The 17,936-nt window shown below is 50.6% G+C and overlaps 1 protein-coding gene across 1 annotated transcript in view; it reads right to left on the minus strand.

Annotated features, from left to right (window-relative positions):
* Positions 1-17,047, minus strand: part of XPR1 (xenotropic and polytropic retrovirus receptor 1) — a 42,435-nt gene extending 25,388 nt beyond the window's left edge. Inside the window, exons 1-4 of the mRNA XM_078603122.1 lie at positions 16,816-17,047; positions 16,475-16,526; positions 1,475-1,576; positions 118-347 (exon numbers count right to left, since the gene is read on the minus strand). Of these exons, the coding sequence (XP_078459248.1) occupies positions 118-347; positions 1,475-1,576; positions 16,475-16,526; positions 16,816-16,884 (453 nt within the window). The 5' untranslated portion in view covers positions 16,885-17,047. The remainder of the gene's footprint in view (positions 1-117; positions 348-1,474; positions 1,577-16,474; positions 16,527-16,815) is intronic.
* Between the last annotated feature and the right edge of the window lie 889 nt (positions 17,048-17,936).

Below are 17,936 nucleotides of genomic sequence, written 5' to 3' on the forward strand. Positions count from 1 at the left end.
GTGCAAACATTTCCATGAGGTGCAGGCCACCCACCCCTCGTGTGCTGTGCCCGCTAACAAAAGTCTGTTAAGGCTATAGGGGGGGATCTTTGTCTGGTGGTGGTGGTGGCGGGAGACCTGGTAATTCTGCAGCAGGATGAGGCTCAGGTAGAACTCGCTGAAGGCCAGCTTGAGGTCGCGCAAGTTGCGGTGCTGCACGCGCTCCTCGTGCGACACAAACACGTTCTTGCGGCGGCGGAGCAGCGGGGGCGGTGTGGGGGCCAGGGGCCCCTCCCTTTGGGCCTCCAGAGAAGACTGCAGCTCCCCCTGCAGTGTGGAGAAGCCGCGCTGAGCCTCGGCCAGCTTCTCTGAGGACACACACATGCAGGCACATAAGAAGTGTACACATGCAAGTACACGCGCACACAAGCAGGTGTATACCCACAGGCACACGCATACACGCAAGTATACACACGCAGGTACAAGCACAAACGCAGGTGTACACACGAAGATACATGCGCACAAGTAGGTGTACACACGTAAGTACAGGCACACACGCATGTGTACAGATGCAGGTACAGGCACGTAGGTGTAACTATAAACACAAACATGTGTACACATTTAGATACCCCTTGATCTCAAGTGCACCCCATTGATAATCCCTGCTTTCCTTTGATCTGCACCCCTTGATCTTGCCTGATCATCCTTGACCTCACCTGTACTCCCCCCATCTCAAATGCACCCCTTGATTTCACCTGTACCCCCCATGATCTCACCTGCACTCCCTTGATCTCTCGAGCACCCCTTTGATCTCATCTGCACCCCCTTGGCATCAAATGCCCCATGCGCACACGCATGAACATATGTACAGCTCAAGGATAAGGATCTGCAGCAGAAGCATTGCAGTCCAAGGCCGATAGGGGCCACCACTGCACCCAAGCCACCTCCATCGCAGCAGCGCGTTCATCAGCAGCACAGATCCTCGCTCACGATGCACATCGCGTGCGTCGCACACACAAACAACAGACAAGCATACGCACACTACATACACAGTACAACAGTCCAGGACACAGCACACCACATAACTAACACTACACAAACAACAAACATGACGTACACACAAAAAAAAAGATCCCCCTTATAGCCTTAACAGACTGTTGGGGCAAATGTTGTTAGCAAGCACCTATGAAGGCCAGCACGGCACACGAGGGGGTGGGTGGCCAATGCTACACCCGGCCGCTTTTGTCTCCGCAGTGGCAATGTTTACAAACCACATCAGGTACTAATTTGAGGACGAGTCGACCTAGGGGAGGCCCAGGACCGGTTCAGATATTCGTTACTGGTGTTGGCCTTGAGGGGGAATCAAACTTGGGTCGACGGCTTCATAGTGCAGCGTGCGGACCTCTTCACTACCGCTCCCCAAAACTACACAAAGACAAAGACATGCACATCACAGACACAAACACTCACAAACCATGCACGTATTGCAACTCACCAGAGTAGAAGGTGTTGATCTTGGACAGCTCCTTCTCGCATGTCTGGAAAAACTTTTCCTCCACTTTCGCGAAGTACCTACGGATCGTCGCTTCATCTGTGGCTGTACGAAGACAAAAATCCCCCCCAATAGGCTGAACAGACTGTTGCAGCAAGTCCTGTTAGCGAGCACCCATCAGAATGTTTTTTATTTTCAGTACCACGCCCGAGTGCCTTTGTCTCCCTATCTATGTTCATACACCGCACTAGGGACTGATTTTAAGACCGAATGGACCCAGGAGAGGCCCAGGATCAATTTAGAGATTTGTCACCGCGTGGGAATCGAACTGAGGTTACCAGGTTCACAGTATAGCGCGCTAACCTTGACACGATTGCTCCTCATGTACGTGTGTCCATCCAGCGATGCACACTGACACGCGGGCGTGCTTACATAGCAACCACCATTTACCACTAAGTGGTGGTGAAAACACCACCGTACTTGTGCCAGGCTAAGTACACGTGAAGGCAGGCCAGCTTGAATTTTTCAAGCTGGTGCAAGTGTTCTTGTAAGGGGGTTAAGATTTCGCAAGATTAGACAAGGGAGGGTAAAACTGTGGTTGGAACTTTGTATGGAGCGACAAACCATGCAGTTTCCACACAGCACCAAGACAGCACCACCACAGCACAAACACGCCACCCACTCAGCTCTCACACTATACTCAGATTGCACAGTGACAGCATCCACTCAACTAACACGGCACCCAAATAGCAGTCTCAGCTGCACAGATACAGGAGGCGCCGCAAGTGAGGTGGAGCCTGAGCATCACCACTCGTTCCCACAAAGCCGCTGCTACACACTCTCGCCCAGCAACCCCATTCAGACATCGACCACGTTCTCCCAATCGGCACATCGCTCCTAAGTGGGATCAAGTCCACAAGGGGAGCGGTGCTGGTGCCACCAGGGCCACCCAGAGGTTCCTGAAGGCCCGTATGTCGTGTAGGGACATGTTATGTATCGCCGACAACAACAAAAAACCAGGCCAGTGTGGGGCAAATTGTCCATTTGCCACCCCCGTTTGGGTACACAACGCTGCCACTGTGCAGTGAGGATGCCATGCAGCCTCTCACTCCACAAACAGCAGTGGCTACACAAGGCCTCTACCCAAGGCCACCACCACACGAGGCGTCATTGGGGTGGTGACATGGACCAGCGTTCGCTAATTAAGCAGAGGTTTGCAGCTCAAATCCGACAGGCTGCCCTGGTTATTACTGCAGGTGTATGAACCATAAAGATCACTATGCAACGTCTGCTTCGCAGTGATGTCATTCGAAACAAGAAGACCACTGTGTATCAACATCATTGTCTAAATTTGCAAAGTGCTAAAAATTACTCCATATCATTGCCTACTTGCAGCCACACTGGAACGGCTGCTACTAGGGGCACCCTTCCAGATGTTTGAGATGAGAAGTGATTTTTGCGTGTAACGCATTCTTAAACAAATCAACCTGACTATGATCAACACAGCAGAACTCCCACTTGTTTACTCAGGAAAGCCTCACTGAGTCCTGATACGTTTTCAGGAGGGTCCTGCTACGTTTGCACAGTCGGGGGATGACAATCACCGTTCCATAATTAGCGGTGTCATTTTTCAAATGTGGACAAATTTGGACCATGACACCGGCGCACAATGGCGGGACTGCTCTTCTCCGAATGACGTCATGGAATCTTTAACATCCACTGTGAGTGGTGCAGACTGCCCAGATTTCTTTACGATTCACAAGCTCCGAAGTAATAACCACGGCAGCCTGCTGGATTCAAACCACAAACCTGCGTTACAAGTGGCAAAGGCGCTGCCGCTGGGCCGCGTCGCTACTCACAGGCCACGCCAACACGGGCAACGCTCGAGAAGCATTTAAGAAGCGAGTGGGAAGCACGCTGATAACCGCGCCGTGATGTAGCAGCAGCCCCACAATAATGGAGGACGCGTGCTAAATGTTAATAAGGAGCGGAGCCCGGGGGCTTTTAATATCGCGTCCGCGCGCCGCAATAACCGCACCGTGCCCCTCGGGGCAATATCCACTCGCACGCAGTGCCTGGCGGGGAGGGGGAGACCCCTCATTTTCACTGCTACATGGAAAATAGATTAAAATTTTAAACGGCAAATGTAGACAATCTTCAAACTCATTAAAATCGTTGTCACTCCCAACGCCTCCATGGGCACTTGGACGATGAGAAAGGGGAGGAAAGTTATGGATGCAGACTCCTCGTCGTCAGAGACAGGGAAGGGATGACAAAGTCGTCATGATCTTCTTTAGTGTGGAACCCCCAATCAAATCCACTGGCGGTTGTTGGTGGGGAGTGAATGTTACATCCATCATGAGAATCCAAAGTAACCCTCCCCGACCCCCTTCCCCAATCCACTCCCCTACCCTGTACCCACTTCCACATCACCTTCCCTACCCCCCCTCCTATACCCACTCCCAACCTCACTATCTCCCCGAGGGGCCTTCAGGCAGAAATACAACCCCTCCCCCCCCAGAGCAGCGATGCCGATCATCTCCACCCAGTCACACTCATTAAAATCCGCATGGCGCTGGGCAAACACACACAAAGCAACACAAACACACAAAAGATCCCCCGTATAGCCTTAACAAACTGTTGGGGCAAGTGCTGTTGGTGAGCGCCTATGAAGGTGCACAGAGAACAGCAACACACAAACAGCAACACACAAACAGCAACATATCAGGACCTCCGCACAGCACTTTGTTTAATCGCGGGCAGCTGAAACCTGGATTCGAACCCTGGACTTGAGCGGTGCTTGCTCATTGCCATGCCGCGGTATCAGCCGCTGGGCCACCCACTCGGCGCCAATGAATCTGACAAGACAACTCCGCCTGCCACGACGAGGCTGCACAAACCACCTCGATCATCGTCCACAGTCACAAGTGGCCACACAGCCCCCATCCCACACAGCCCCCACCCCCATCTCACACAGCCCCCACCCCCATCCCACACAGCCCCCATCCCACACAGCCCCCACCCCCATCCCACACAGGCCCCACCCCCATCCCACACAGCCCCCATCCCACACAGCCCCCACCCCCATCCCACACAGCCCCCATCCCACACAGCCCCCACCCCCATCCCACACAGCCCCCACCCCCATCCCACACAGCCCCCATCCCACACAGCCCCCACCCCCATCCCACACAGCCCCCATCCCACACAGCCCCCACCCCCATCCCACACAGCCCCCACCCCCATCCCACACAGCCCCCACCCCCATCCCACACAGCCCCCACCGCCATCGCTCAAAGACGTCCATTAAATGTTTGGTCAGAGCGGCTTCTCCGCAGTCATTTGAATGATGTCCTCTTAACCACACGAGATACAAATCACGGCATTGCTGTCTTCGTAAAACGCACTGCGATAAACGCTGGTTGAGCACACATGTACCATGCATTCACTTGGTCATCGTTTATGTAAATAAGTCAGATTGTGTTGAGTAACAGAATAAGTGCAATTTGCATCCTTCCTATAGCCAACCCTCAACACAAAGCATAACACAAAGCATAACAGTATTTCTGTATAAATTCCATCAGCTACGTATCATTCTAGAAATGCATAATTTCAGCAGCATTGGTTTAATATAGGCAAATTCTGGATCAGTATGAACATTCAGCGTCATATTCGGCAAGCGTGACTGCTGATGAGACACTTATATATATGTATAGATGTATATATAACAGCCCCTTCTTCCCAGAACACATCTTCATAGCACAGAGGTGTGTGCTATGTCGTAGGGGTATTGTCTAAACCGTTGAATGTTCTACATATATTTTTAATGGTCAAAGTGTTTTGGACAAACGTGGTGAGGATTTGTTATTTGTGCTTGTGCACCACTGCCAACGCAGTGTAAATTATTTCTTCTGCAAGCAAGCGGCGCCGGCGTGAGCCGTCATTGTACGAATGCTGCGTTCCAACTGCGGCTTTCAATGCGGACATTGACGGGGGGGGGGGGACCGGCCTCGTGCAGATGTGGATGCAACAAGAGGGCTCTCGCTGCCACGGCAACAGTCCCCATGACAACCACGGCAAAGCCACTTCTAGCAGCAGCTGGGGTAAGCAATGATTGCTGCCCAAACAGCAGGCGTCCCACAGGGCCACGCAGGGAGACAGCCAGCGGTCCTGAGAACCCGCTCTGGATGCAGAGACGCAGCCACGACCCGCAGGGAGAGAGGGCAACTGCTCTCGGTCAGCAGCCACTATGAGCTGTCAAGCTGTGCTACACTTTCATTTTTGTTACAGTTGCGGAGAACAAACCCGAAAGCCCAGATTGTCAAGCATCCAGCAACAAACAGCACTATAAAAGTCGAAATAGATCAGTCTTAAACACGTTTCCTGAATGGAGCAGCAATGTTAATATTTAAAGAAGTTGCGGTGAAAGAGAAGATGGGAGGGAATTGCAAAGTTTCGCAGTGCGGGTGTAGAAGCAGAAAGAGAAGCGTATTAGTTACGATGCAACTTATAACGCGCACAACAAGATCTCACGGGCACCAGTGACCGTGATTGAGGCACAGGGCCAGGCTGAGCGTGTCTCAGGAGCCAGGCTTAGTTATGAAAGAGGTGGCGCCTCAGTGTCTCGACAAAGAGGTGGAGATTGAATGCCGCGAAAGTGCAGTGGGATGATGGCCGCGTTCCAGACGGTGCGTGATTTTGGTAGTCAGCATGTGGGTGGGTGATTGGGTGAGTGATTGAGTGCATTGTTGTGACCTGCAATGTAGTCGTTGATCACAGTACGGATGAGATGAAACAGTTAGTTTGGTAGACAGAGTCCTCCACATAAGTAGAGGAATCAATGAGTGAAGTACAGGGGAACAGTAACCATGGTAATGGCGATAGAGGAACAATAAGGCGACTGATGGCTGGAGGGAGCTCATGACTGCTGGACCACCGATCGCTCGGACTACTTTTAGTTGACTTCCATGATGTGTAGTGGTGACGCGACCTCACGGTAGAGCGTTCACTGCTTGTTGTCGACATTCGCGGTCAGCCTCCAGCATGCCGTCCTGGTTGCACTGCTGTGTGTACACGTAGAATACCACTTGCAGTCCGCTTCACTCACAGTGGACGTTAAAGACCCTGTGACTTAATTCGAAAAGTTATTGTGTTCCAAATTTGCTAAATTACACCACAAATTACTTAATCGGCAAACACGAAGCAATTGTTAGCCCCCACGGCAAAAACTGAGCAGGGCCCCTCTGAAAAAGAGTATTGAGACCCAAGTTACTTGCAAATGTGACTATTCTTGTCTCTGGAGTTCTCACCTGGTTAATTAATAGTATACTCCCGTGCGAACAAGCGTAATAACGACGATGAAGATGCTAATCATAATATAAACCCTCGCCATGTCAGTCACTGTGCGCTAAGGGTAACGCTTGCAGCAGGGACGGACTTGCCAACAACGGGCACAGGGCGTGCGGTTGGTGCGAGGGTTTCCATCTTTTCCACTGTTGACCAAACCCGGACACAATTCTCAGTCAGCACCAGGTCTGTAATCATAACTGTGCAGTTTCCTGAGAAAAAGTTCGACACAGCAACAACGGTACCAGCTCTCAGTACAAATGAATCAATGTCACCCCGACACAGATACCAACTCCCGAACTATCCGGCTCAAACCGGGACAGGTGGCAACCCGCGTTGGTGCGGGGCTGCAGGCTTGCTCAATGTGTAAATGAGCGCTTCCGAGGGACGGTGCGTGGTCTCTATGGTGACGTCTTATTATCTTCTCTCCCCACTCCCAAATGACGGCGATTGGCCGAGCTCATCGCACATGGAAGGGTGCACACACAAAGGCAGGCAAGCAAAACAAGAGACAAAGATCCCCCGTATAGCCTGAACAGACTGTTGGGGCAAGTGCTGTTAGCGAGCACCTATGAAGGCCGGCACGGCACACGGAGGGGGTGGGTGGCCAACACCACGCCCGGCCGCCTTTGTCTCCCCAGTGGCGATGTTTATACACCACACCAGGTACTCCTTTGAGGCTGAGTCGACCTAGGGGAGGCCCAGGACCGGTTCAGATAATCGTCACTGTTGTTGGCCATAAGCGGAAATCGAACTCGGGTCGTCGGGTTCGTAGCGCAGTGCACTAACCACTACACTACCGCAAGCACGAACACGCACATAAACGGTTCACAAACGATCACACACACTCGCATACACAATCACGTCCAATTACATGCTCACAACCACAAAACTCGCGTGCACACAACACATGTGTACACTCACAACAAACACGTATACCTCCGATTAGCACGATTGGCTACGTATGGTGCGAAAGAAGTTGAACATACATACCGACATACCACCACAAGCACAATTCAAACGTGCATACCCACACACGCACACAACAAGCATGTGCATATACACGAATTTTTTTTAATAGACATACACATATGCACACAAATGTACCCACACACATGCCCGCCCACACGTGCACACATGTACACATATACATAAGACAAATATTCCCCCATATAGGCTTAATAACCTGTTGGGGCAAGGTCGCTCAGATGCGCGCGCACACGCCCCAACAGAAACGCACACCATCGTTCATCAGCCTCTCAAATCCGCAGGAATATTCACAGAAGCCTTCTTCACACATCTCTGCAAACCTCCGTGCAAAACACAAGCAGAACAAAACCTGCATGCGATTCTCCAATAGGGGTGGCAGGAGGAATGCTGTTGCCAGAGAAACGGTGAAAATCAACCACTGGAGCAGAGGCACGAGTGGCTGAGCTGACGCCGCCAGCACGGGTCCAGTTGTGAGCACCATTACTATTCCTGGCTGCCGCTCACTCGACAATGAAGGTCGATTTCGATTCCCCGAGCTCCCCCCCCAATACCCAGTCAGCAGCCGTGCACAGAGAGACACTGGGAGATGCATGTAGACCCACCACTCTCTGACATAATGTGGCTGTTGAACGATAAACCGGTAACCATTTTAATAATTGGTTACCGGTTCCGAAAGTCAGGAACAAGTAATTGATTCAAGTGGGGTGTGAGTAACGAACGCCCCAATTGGTACGCGCGGACGCACAAACCGCACGGTGCAGGCCGAAGTCACAGCGTGGCATGTGGCCTACTCTTCCACCCTGACCAGACGTCTTAGAAGACGTGGGCACAACCACACTTTACCCAGCATACACGTGCTCTGCCGATCATAGGATGATGATTTAAGATACTTGTCATTGTTTCAACTGCCAAGCCAGGAGCTGTAATTTAACCCGGCGACCTCTGGATGGAAAGTGAAGAACAGGTCTGTCGGAAAGACAGACATGGATTCTCAATGAAAAAGGTAAAAATTATATTGTTATTGGGATTACATGGAGCAATTATCGCCCTCTACTGGATGACTATGTCCCCTTGCAGGACCATACTGAGAACTGCCATTGGGAGAGCCATACTCTTAGGTTATTTCGGTAAAGTCACGTAGGTAAAAAATAAAATTAATAAAAGTAGTAATAGAAATAAAATAATAAATCACGACGTTTCGGAGGCAACACACGAGCTCCCGCAGCCGCAGTGCCGCAAATTACAAGTGTTGCCTCCGAAACGTCGTGATTTATTTAATTGTATTACTATTATTACTTTTATTAATTTACATTTTATTTTTTACCTACGTGACTTTACCGAAAAAACCTAAAACTATGAATCCTTGCAGTCACGAAAGCTTCAAATCTCGAATTGTGAGAGCCCTTCAAATGTTTGAGATGATGTGTGATGCAAGTCACACATCACGTGCAGAGTGCTCCGAGCTGCTCGAGCAAAAGCAAATTCTTAAATGTGTCAATGCAACGAGTTGGTAAACAACCCTCATAAATTCTACAGCCGCGCCAAGTCCCACAGCAGAGGAGGCCGACACTCAATGGATAAACTGCTGCTGTGGACTTCCACCCCTCCTCCCACAGTCCCTCCCTGCAGTCACCACTTGGCAGAATTTACATATTGACGAGCGGCCGCTATTAACGAGCTCCCGCAGCCGCAGCGCCGCAAATTACAAGCGATCATCACCTGCGGCACAAAGCTCTCGCTTTTCAGCTGCAAGCCCCCCCCCCTCTCCCTCCCCTTCTTTCCCTCTCCTCCTCCTCTCTCGTCTCCCCTCCTCCTTCCCTCTCCCTCCTTACCCCCCGACCTCCTCTCAACTCCTCTCTCCCCTTCTCCCCCCATCTCATCTCTCCCTCCCTCTATCCCTACTTTCAAACCACGGTTGGGCACATACGGTGCGAAAGAAGTTCAACATGCATACATAACAGCTGCAACGACACAAGGCCACTCGGCTTCAGTGGCGACAGAACGAAGAGAACCACGATATTAGCCAAACACGGTAACAATTCCCCATGAATATTATGATTACTACTGCACCATTAGAAGGCAGAAATGTTTCCTCTAGGATGCTTCACGATAAATAACCTTGTTCAGACGGCGCCGGTCTCTCCCCACGAGGACCAAAGGGTGCGTCTCGTGCGGAGCTGCAGCGCTCGCCGGTGCAGTGGGGCCACTGCAGGCGACACGAGCGCCGCTGGGGCGCGTGGACGGCAGTGGGGTAGCGAGGTGGCCCAGCAGCAACGGCTTTGCCGCTCGTGGGAGACCTTCGTGGTTCCATCTGGCAGGCCGCCGTGGTTAATACTGGGGTGTGCATTTCACGATTGATATTTGGGTTAGGCTATGTAATAATCGAACCAAATGTATGCTCTAAGACCCTTCACCACCTGACACAGCCAAACTAATTAAATTGCCAAGTGTACAAGAATATATCCAGGAAGTCTGAATAACTGGATTTTGTTCCAACTTCCTGGTTTATGTCCAGAAGATGCTTGATGAAGTTTCAAGCGAAATGTATTCACATTTGGTTGAGAATTGTTCTTCGCCTTACCCACGGTGAGCTGAAACAACAATTGGCACGTGACAATATCATTTGTTTGAATGTCAGGTGGTATAGGGTCTTACGACAGAAATTTGATCAAATCATTGTGGCCTAACCCAAAAATCTATTATGAATCATAATATTGGCTGTAAAATCCTCCATGTTAAGTTAACTGCGGTGTATTTTAACCATAACGTACTGTGCCTGTCTGCTTCACTCTGTGGATGTTCAAGATCCCATAACGTTGTTCAAAGAAGGGCAGACCACTGTGGTCCAAATTTGCCAAACATCAACAATTACACTTTTACAATTACATGACTCAGAAACACATCACAATCGATCTCCCCCGTACTGTGAACATTTAACAGGACCCCCTCCTCAACAACAGTCTTGATACTCAGTGAGGGGTTCCTGGTCAACAAGTGTAATTCTAATAAGTACTAGCCACATCTGTCACTGTGGATGCTGTGTAACAGTTCCAACAGTGGGAGAACCTCATGGCAGAAACGACAGGAGCTCAGTGCCACCAGCGCTGATGAGAGAAGCGCTTGGATCAGCATAAGCGACAGGCAGCACAAAGCAGCACACCACCCACACACGCAAGCCAGTGAGGTCATGGGGTCGACCGATGAGGTAATCAAGGCACAAGCTTCCCTGCTGGGGTCACAGGGCAGCGTCAGGCCTGCCAATCACAGCCAATGCAAAAAGCTTTCCTGTCCCATCCACCTCCAAAGACAAAGCAGAACAAAGGGGAAAAACCTGATGATAGCAGTAATCATTGCTGCAGTGGCGTTTCATGGCACCATGCGCACCATCACATTCCGCCACGCACACAATACATACCACCACACACATCATACACACCACCTTACACTACAAAAACATCACACACACCACCGCACACAACCATGCACACGATACACCAGACACACCATCACATGCACGATACAACAACCGCCATTCGCCACTAAGTGGCGGTGACGTCACCACGACGCTTGCGCCAGGCCATGTGCACCTTGAGGCCACGTGAAGTGTCGAACGCCCGCTGGCAGGAGGTCATGGGGCAGACCCAGATGCCACGGGTCGACTGAGATGACCGAGATGACTGGCTGATGCACCACCTGTGCCCTTCTGTGCCAACTTGCTGTGCTTTAGCCACCCGGCGCTCCGCTCGTTGTTGTGAGCGTCGCTCCTCCGCCCTCCATTGTTGTTGGAGGGCGACTGCCTCCAACTACCCAGTAGCGTCCTTCACGAGCCTCCTCCAGAGGCCGATCTTGACACCGCTGGTACCAGTCATCGGCAAGTCCACTCAGCTCCAAGTCCTCCTGTACCACATCACTCCATCTCTTCTCTAGACCTTGCCACGCCCGTTTAGCCCCCTCGATCCGGCCAAACAAAAGCTGTTTAGGCATGCGGTGGCTGGGCATGCGGGCTACATGACCCAGCCAACGCAGCCTTGCCTGCTGGAGGAGCTCACCGATGGGACTTTGCCCAGATCTTTCAAGGATTTGTGAGCTCCTCACACAATCCAGCCTGGTTAAACCCAGGATGGATCGTAGGCAGGCCAGCCTAAATGTTTCGAACCGGCGAAGATGCTCCATTAGGGGGGTCCACGTTTCGCAAGTGTAGAGAAGGGAGGGAATGACTGTGGCCGAGAAGACCTGAAGCTTCGTGCGGAGTGACAGACCAGGTAGCTTCCATACAGCGTTACGCAACCGATGAAAAGATATTGCCGCTCGACTGATTCAAAGTGAGACCTCTGCTGTTAAACTGATACACGATACACACCACTATGCACACCACACAATATGCACACCACCATACACCAGACACCCTACACACACCCCCATATTTGGAAAACCGTTACCTATAACTTAAAGCTTAAAAGTACATATACAGTACATTCATATTTGTCTACCAACATCAATAAGTCACAGTAAATGAGTTACTTCCTGCTTAAATGAGCATTGAGCTGGTGCTCATATCCTGATTACAGCGAGTTTCACACGCAGGAAGAGCACACAAGTGTTGTCATCACATCTACTCCTCGATTTAAGGAACGAAACAGGAGGATTTCTTTCTAGATTTGAAGCTTTCGTGACTGCAAGGAATCATCTTCTTAGGTTTTTTCGGTAAAGTCACGTTTACCGAAAAAACCTAAGAAGAGGATTTCTCCATAAATCTGGCTGTCGCCTGATGAAGCTAGTTGTAAGTACTGGTGAAACGTCGTACTCAGATTGTAAATGTTGTGGCTTTGTTCTCCAACACACCGGTCTGTTGTACTAGAGACGAATTGGCACGTTCTGTTTACGTGACAAACCTTACTAATTGGCTGTGTCGGGTGGTGGCGGGTTTAACGACACATTTATATATTTACGCGATCTAACCCCAAAAAACCTCCATTATGGCCGATTACAGCGCTTGGCCACGTTGAGGCCATCCATAGGACGACAACCAGTTGACTTCCCCAAGAAGTTATAATCATTGTGTCGACCCCACCGTAAGGAAGATGGGCTGAGTCAACCCCGCAAATACGTACAGTGCGAAAGAAGTTCAATATCCGTACAAATATGATTTGAACTGAGAACCTTTTGATTTCATGGGACCTCCTTTGCCAGTACCAAAATACACTAAGAGGGGTTTTCCCCTTTTTTCTGGCAACAAAACTGACACCTTTTTCAAGGCGCCTTTTGGCGTCATCTGGTCGAACACCATATGAGACTAGGCTCTAAATGAAAGCTGTCTCTGGTGTGGACCAATCAGTTTCAAGGACAATGCATACATTATCAGAGTATTGTTTTTTGTTTGCATTTGACTGCAAGTATTGTGGTTAATGCAAACATGATTCCTTGCAAAAGGTGTCAGTTTTGTTGCCAGAAAAAAGGGGAAAAACCCTATTAGTAAACCTTCTGATTGTGTGTCGCTCGCTCTACCACGTAGCCGGCATAGTAATACATAACAGGACATGGTAATACAAGACGTAGTAATACATAACATGACATAATAATAGATGACATAGTATTACATGATATTGTAATACGTGACATCGTAGGCATCAGCCTGCCACTGCGGGTGTACAATTGCTGAATTCCGCATCAGTAAATCTCGCTTTGATTGTCTCCCCACGTAAGTGTTTTTCTGTTTCAATCACGGCAACTGCGTTGCCTTCTCTTGGCTCTCTGTATCTCTGAATGTCACGTTAGAAAAACACCGTTAAAAACAACCACGACGTCCCGATACATACCACCAGACAATACGGCCCCATACAAAGACGCCCCATATAGCCTTAACAGGCTGTAGGAGCAAGGGCTGTTAGCGAGCACCTATGAAGGCCGGCAGGGTACACGAGGGGGTGAGTGGCCAGCACCAAGCCCGGCCGCCTTTGTCTCCCTCGTGATGTTTACACACCGCACCAGGTACTCACACACCACAAACGAGACGCACAAATCACACCCCACATACACCCCCAATAAACACATTAGCACACCAACGAAACACAAACATTACCACCACATGATTAACATCACCACACATGACACACATGATACAACACACACATATCCTCAGCCCTGGTGTACACGTGCTATGCTGGCTGTGCCTCAGGCTGCAATTTCCTGTGCGCGTGTAACGGGGCGGATTTCCGCTCGACCGGACAAAGACTCGCGATTTGCAATCGCGCAGAGGAGCTCGCAGAGCCACCGAGGGGATGGGCAGCCCCCCATCCCCGCCCACAAGCCGCTCGCTCGATAGCAAAACACACAACATGGCTTTCCCATTAGAGGCACGATCCATTATTGATGGGCACGTGGTCGTCCAGCAAGGGCTCGCGGTGCCGCGGAAACTCCTCGGGTGGGTATGAACAAGTCGGCAGAGAGAGCGAGAGAATACAGAAGAAGCAGGAGAAGATTTGGGAGAGGGAGACTGGGTGGTGTTGCCACGAGTGAAAGAAGCAAAGTGCCACCGAAACGGCGATGCTCCATCACTCTGCTACACAACAAGCCCTGCAATGCAGTTCATTTTGGTCCGATTTCTATTCAGTTTTTTTTGTTCCAATTTCTATTTGGTTTTATCTGCCTTGACTTTAATTTGGTTGTCATTAGCCTACATATGTTCTCTGAATCATGTATTCTCTCTTTCTGTCTCTCAAGATAATATTCACACACACATTGTTTTCACATTTAAAAGTTTTGTTCTATATTTTATTAGGGTTCTTTTTAAAGCTAGTTGCTGAGCACAGGCCCACAGGCCCAAAACGTCAAACGGCCAGCAACAAATAGCATTATCAAAGTTGTAATAGAAAAAAGTGACGAAGTGACTTGAATTAAGTAGGCGTATTATAAAAACTTTGGAAAAGGACGATGGGAGGTTATTCCAAAGTGGATCAAGCAGAAAGATCAGTGTTGTGACCTGTTCTGCGAATGAGTGGGTAGGTGAGTGTCTGTGTGATTGTGACCTGCAGTGTGGTAGACCGAGTGGTCAACATGGGTGGATGAATCGGTGAGTGATGTTCACAGGACCAGTAACCATGGAGTGGAGTGATAGAAGAGTTATAAGGAGGGTACTGCCCGCGAGTGAGTGACTGCAGTGAATGCTGGATCAACACACCAGGCTGCTTTACATTGAATTGGATCAAATGCAGTGAGGTAGGAACTCGGTGCTCCATCCCAGACATTGGCTTCCGCTTCTGGCCTGGCAGGGAGCTCCACTGCCAAGCAGGCACCACGCATCGCCACTCGTCTCGAGTTCAAACATAACTCAACACTGGAATCAACAACAGTTGACTGAGAGATGTTTTCCTAGGGTGGGAAATAGATGTGAAAACTGGTGCAGCATTTGCTTGTGTTGAACCAATGCAGCTTGACTCGGCACTCCCAGAAGGCCGTGCGACTGATGGGATGTGGAAAAAATACTTGCCTTTTTTATGTTGAGGAAAAGATATTGAAAGCAGGAAATTGTTTGCTTATAATATTCTGTTATTCTCCATAACAACATGAATGTTAAAACTTAAGGAAGTGTATAATGTGTTGCTAACACTGTCCCACAGGCCTCGTGTGTAATGTGTATGTCAATGTGTGTGTTGTGTACATCAATGTGTGTGTTGTGTATTTCAATGGCAGATGCCCAGGGCCTTGAAGCCTGACACCCAGAGCTGCTGAAGTGTGAGTTTGGGTGCCAAGTCGACCCACATTGCTGTTGCACTGGGCGCAGAGGGAGAGAGAGGAGACACTCGCAAGGCCCTGGAAGTGGGGCCGCTGCGCTGAGCTCAGATTGCCACGGAAGGGCTTGCACCATTTATAGCCCAAACCTCATAGACCAGAAATTACATTCGCTGCGCCCTGCAGTTACAACACAAAACACGCAAGCAGATCAAAAGACCACATGCAAACACAACTCAAGGAAACACATCACACCAAAATAACACACAAAAACAACACAGGCAAACACACAAAGCAATGCACGTAAACAAGAAATCACCAATACACAACACGTATACACAGCACACCACAACAACACGTAAACACAGCACACCACAACAACAACACGTAAACACAGCACACCACAACAACAACACGTAAACACAGCACACCACAACAACAACACGTAAACACAGCACACCACAACACGTAAACACAGCACACCACCACAACAACACGTAAACACAGCACACCACAACAACACGTAAACACAGCACACCACAACAACACGTAAACACAGCACACCACCACAACACGTAAACACACCACAACAACAACACGTAAACACACCACAACAACAACACGTAAACACAGCACACCACAACAACAACACGTAAACACAGCACACCACCCCTCACCACACCACCCCTCACCACACCACCCCTCACCACACCACCCCTCACCACACCACCCCTCACCACACCACCCCTCTCACCACACCACCCCTCTCACCACACCACCCCTCTCACCACACCACCCCTCACCACACCACCCCTCTCACCATACCACCCCTCTCACCACACCACCCCTCTCACCACACCACCCCTCACCACCCCACCCCTCACCACACCACTCCAGTCACCACCCCGGTCAGGACAAACGCTGCTGCCGCCCGCCTACCTTCTGGCGCCGGCGCCTGGTCGTGGGCGGCGTAGAGCGTCTGCTTGAGCGCCTGCAGAGGGGAGAGGACGGGACGCGGGTCACAGACGCGGGTCACAGACGCGGGTCACAAGGGGGGCAGGGGCAGCAGCAGAGCCGTGGGGCAGCAGCCTCGACCTCGAGTGACCCTGTAGCCCTTATCCCCGCACCACTGTCCCCCGACCCCTCGCTTCTCAACCAGTGCCCCTCACCCTGTACCCTTGACCCGCTACCCCTCAAGCCTCACCACCCTCTACCCCTTCCTAACTCTACAACACCCCTCACCCCTCACCCTGCACCCCCTCAAGCCGGATTGCCCGCACCTCGTACTGGATGTACTGTTTCCGCCACTCGGGTGTGATGTGCGCGGACAGATGCTCGGCGAACTTCATGGCTCAGCCCCGCGTCTCCCTCCCGACCCTCAGCGTCTCTCTCCGTGTCCCAGCCTCTCTCCTCGTCTCCCTCCGTGTCCCCGCGTCTCTCTCCGTGTCCCCGCCTCTCTCTCCGTGTCCCCCGCCTCTCTCCCGACCCTCGGCGGCGTCTCCTCCCGCGGTTCTCTCCTCCTCCTCGCTCCGGGGCTGTTTCATATTTCCCCGCGCGCATCGGCCGGGAAGCCCTGCCGCCTCACGCGTGATTGGTCAGCGTTAGTGGAGGAGGCGAAGCCACGTTGATATTCAGCCAATGGCTGCGTGTTAAGTGCAAGACGTCCCGCCCCTTCGCGGCGGTTCCACCAATGAGAAGACGCGTGAGCGTCAAGCCGCGTATCCGCTGTAGGGAATGTAGAGGCAGCGCCCCACTTTGGACGCGCAGTGACGTCATCACGCCGACCACTTCCACCCGCATTGGTGACGTCATCACGTACGCCAACGATTTGTAGTTAACGATTCCGTGTCTAATCGATTCTTGTTCTGGACTGATCATTCCATTGGCCAAACGATAACAATTGTCATAAATTTGAATAAATAATAAAGCATGAAAAATATCAATGCACTATTCCATTAATGTAGCTTAAGTATTGTGACTGACATCTTAAATAATTTTGTATTATATATTTGTATTAACCTATTTCAAATGTTTATCTATAATTTAATCTTATTTATTTTCTCAATTTGTCAAATATTATTTGTACGATTGGTGATCCAGCGCTCACCGGTGGTCAGTCGCCTCCTCGTCACTCTTCTATCGTTACCACGACTATTCCTGCTCCCGTGAACTTCACTCATTGATCCCTCCACCCACGGTGGGGGGCCTGTCCACCAGATACTGTAGTTTGATCTCAGATACACCGTGTTGACCACGACGACTGCAGGTCTCAACAACACTTACCCATTCACGTCACCCATCGAACTCACTAATCCACTCGGCCCTCACGCTGATTCGTCATACTGTCTGCTTCTTCCCCCGCACTGCTCCACTTTGGAATTACCTCCCATGGTCTATTCTA

Source organism: Lampetra planeri, chromosome 20 (genome assembly GCF_965212315.1).
Source record: "Lampetra planeri chromosome 20, kcLamPlan1.2.h2, whole genome shotgun sequence".
In the NCBI taxonomy this organism is placed as follows: domain Eukaryota; kingdom Metazoa; phylum Chordata; class Hyperoartia; order Petromyzontiformes; family Petromyzontidae; genus Lampetra; species Lampetra planeri.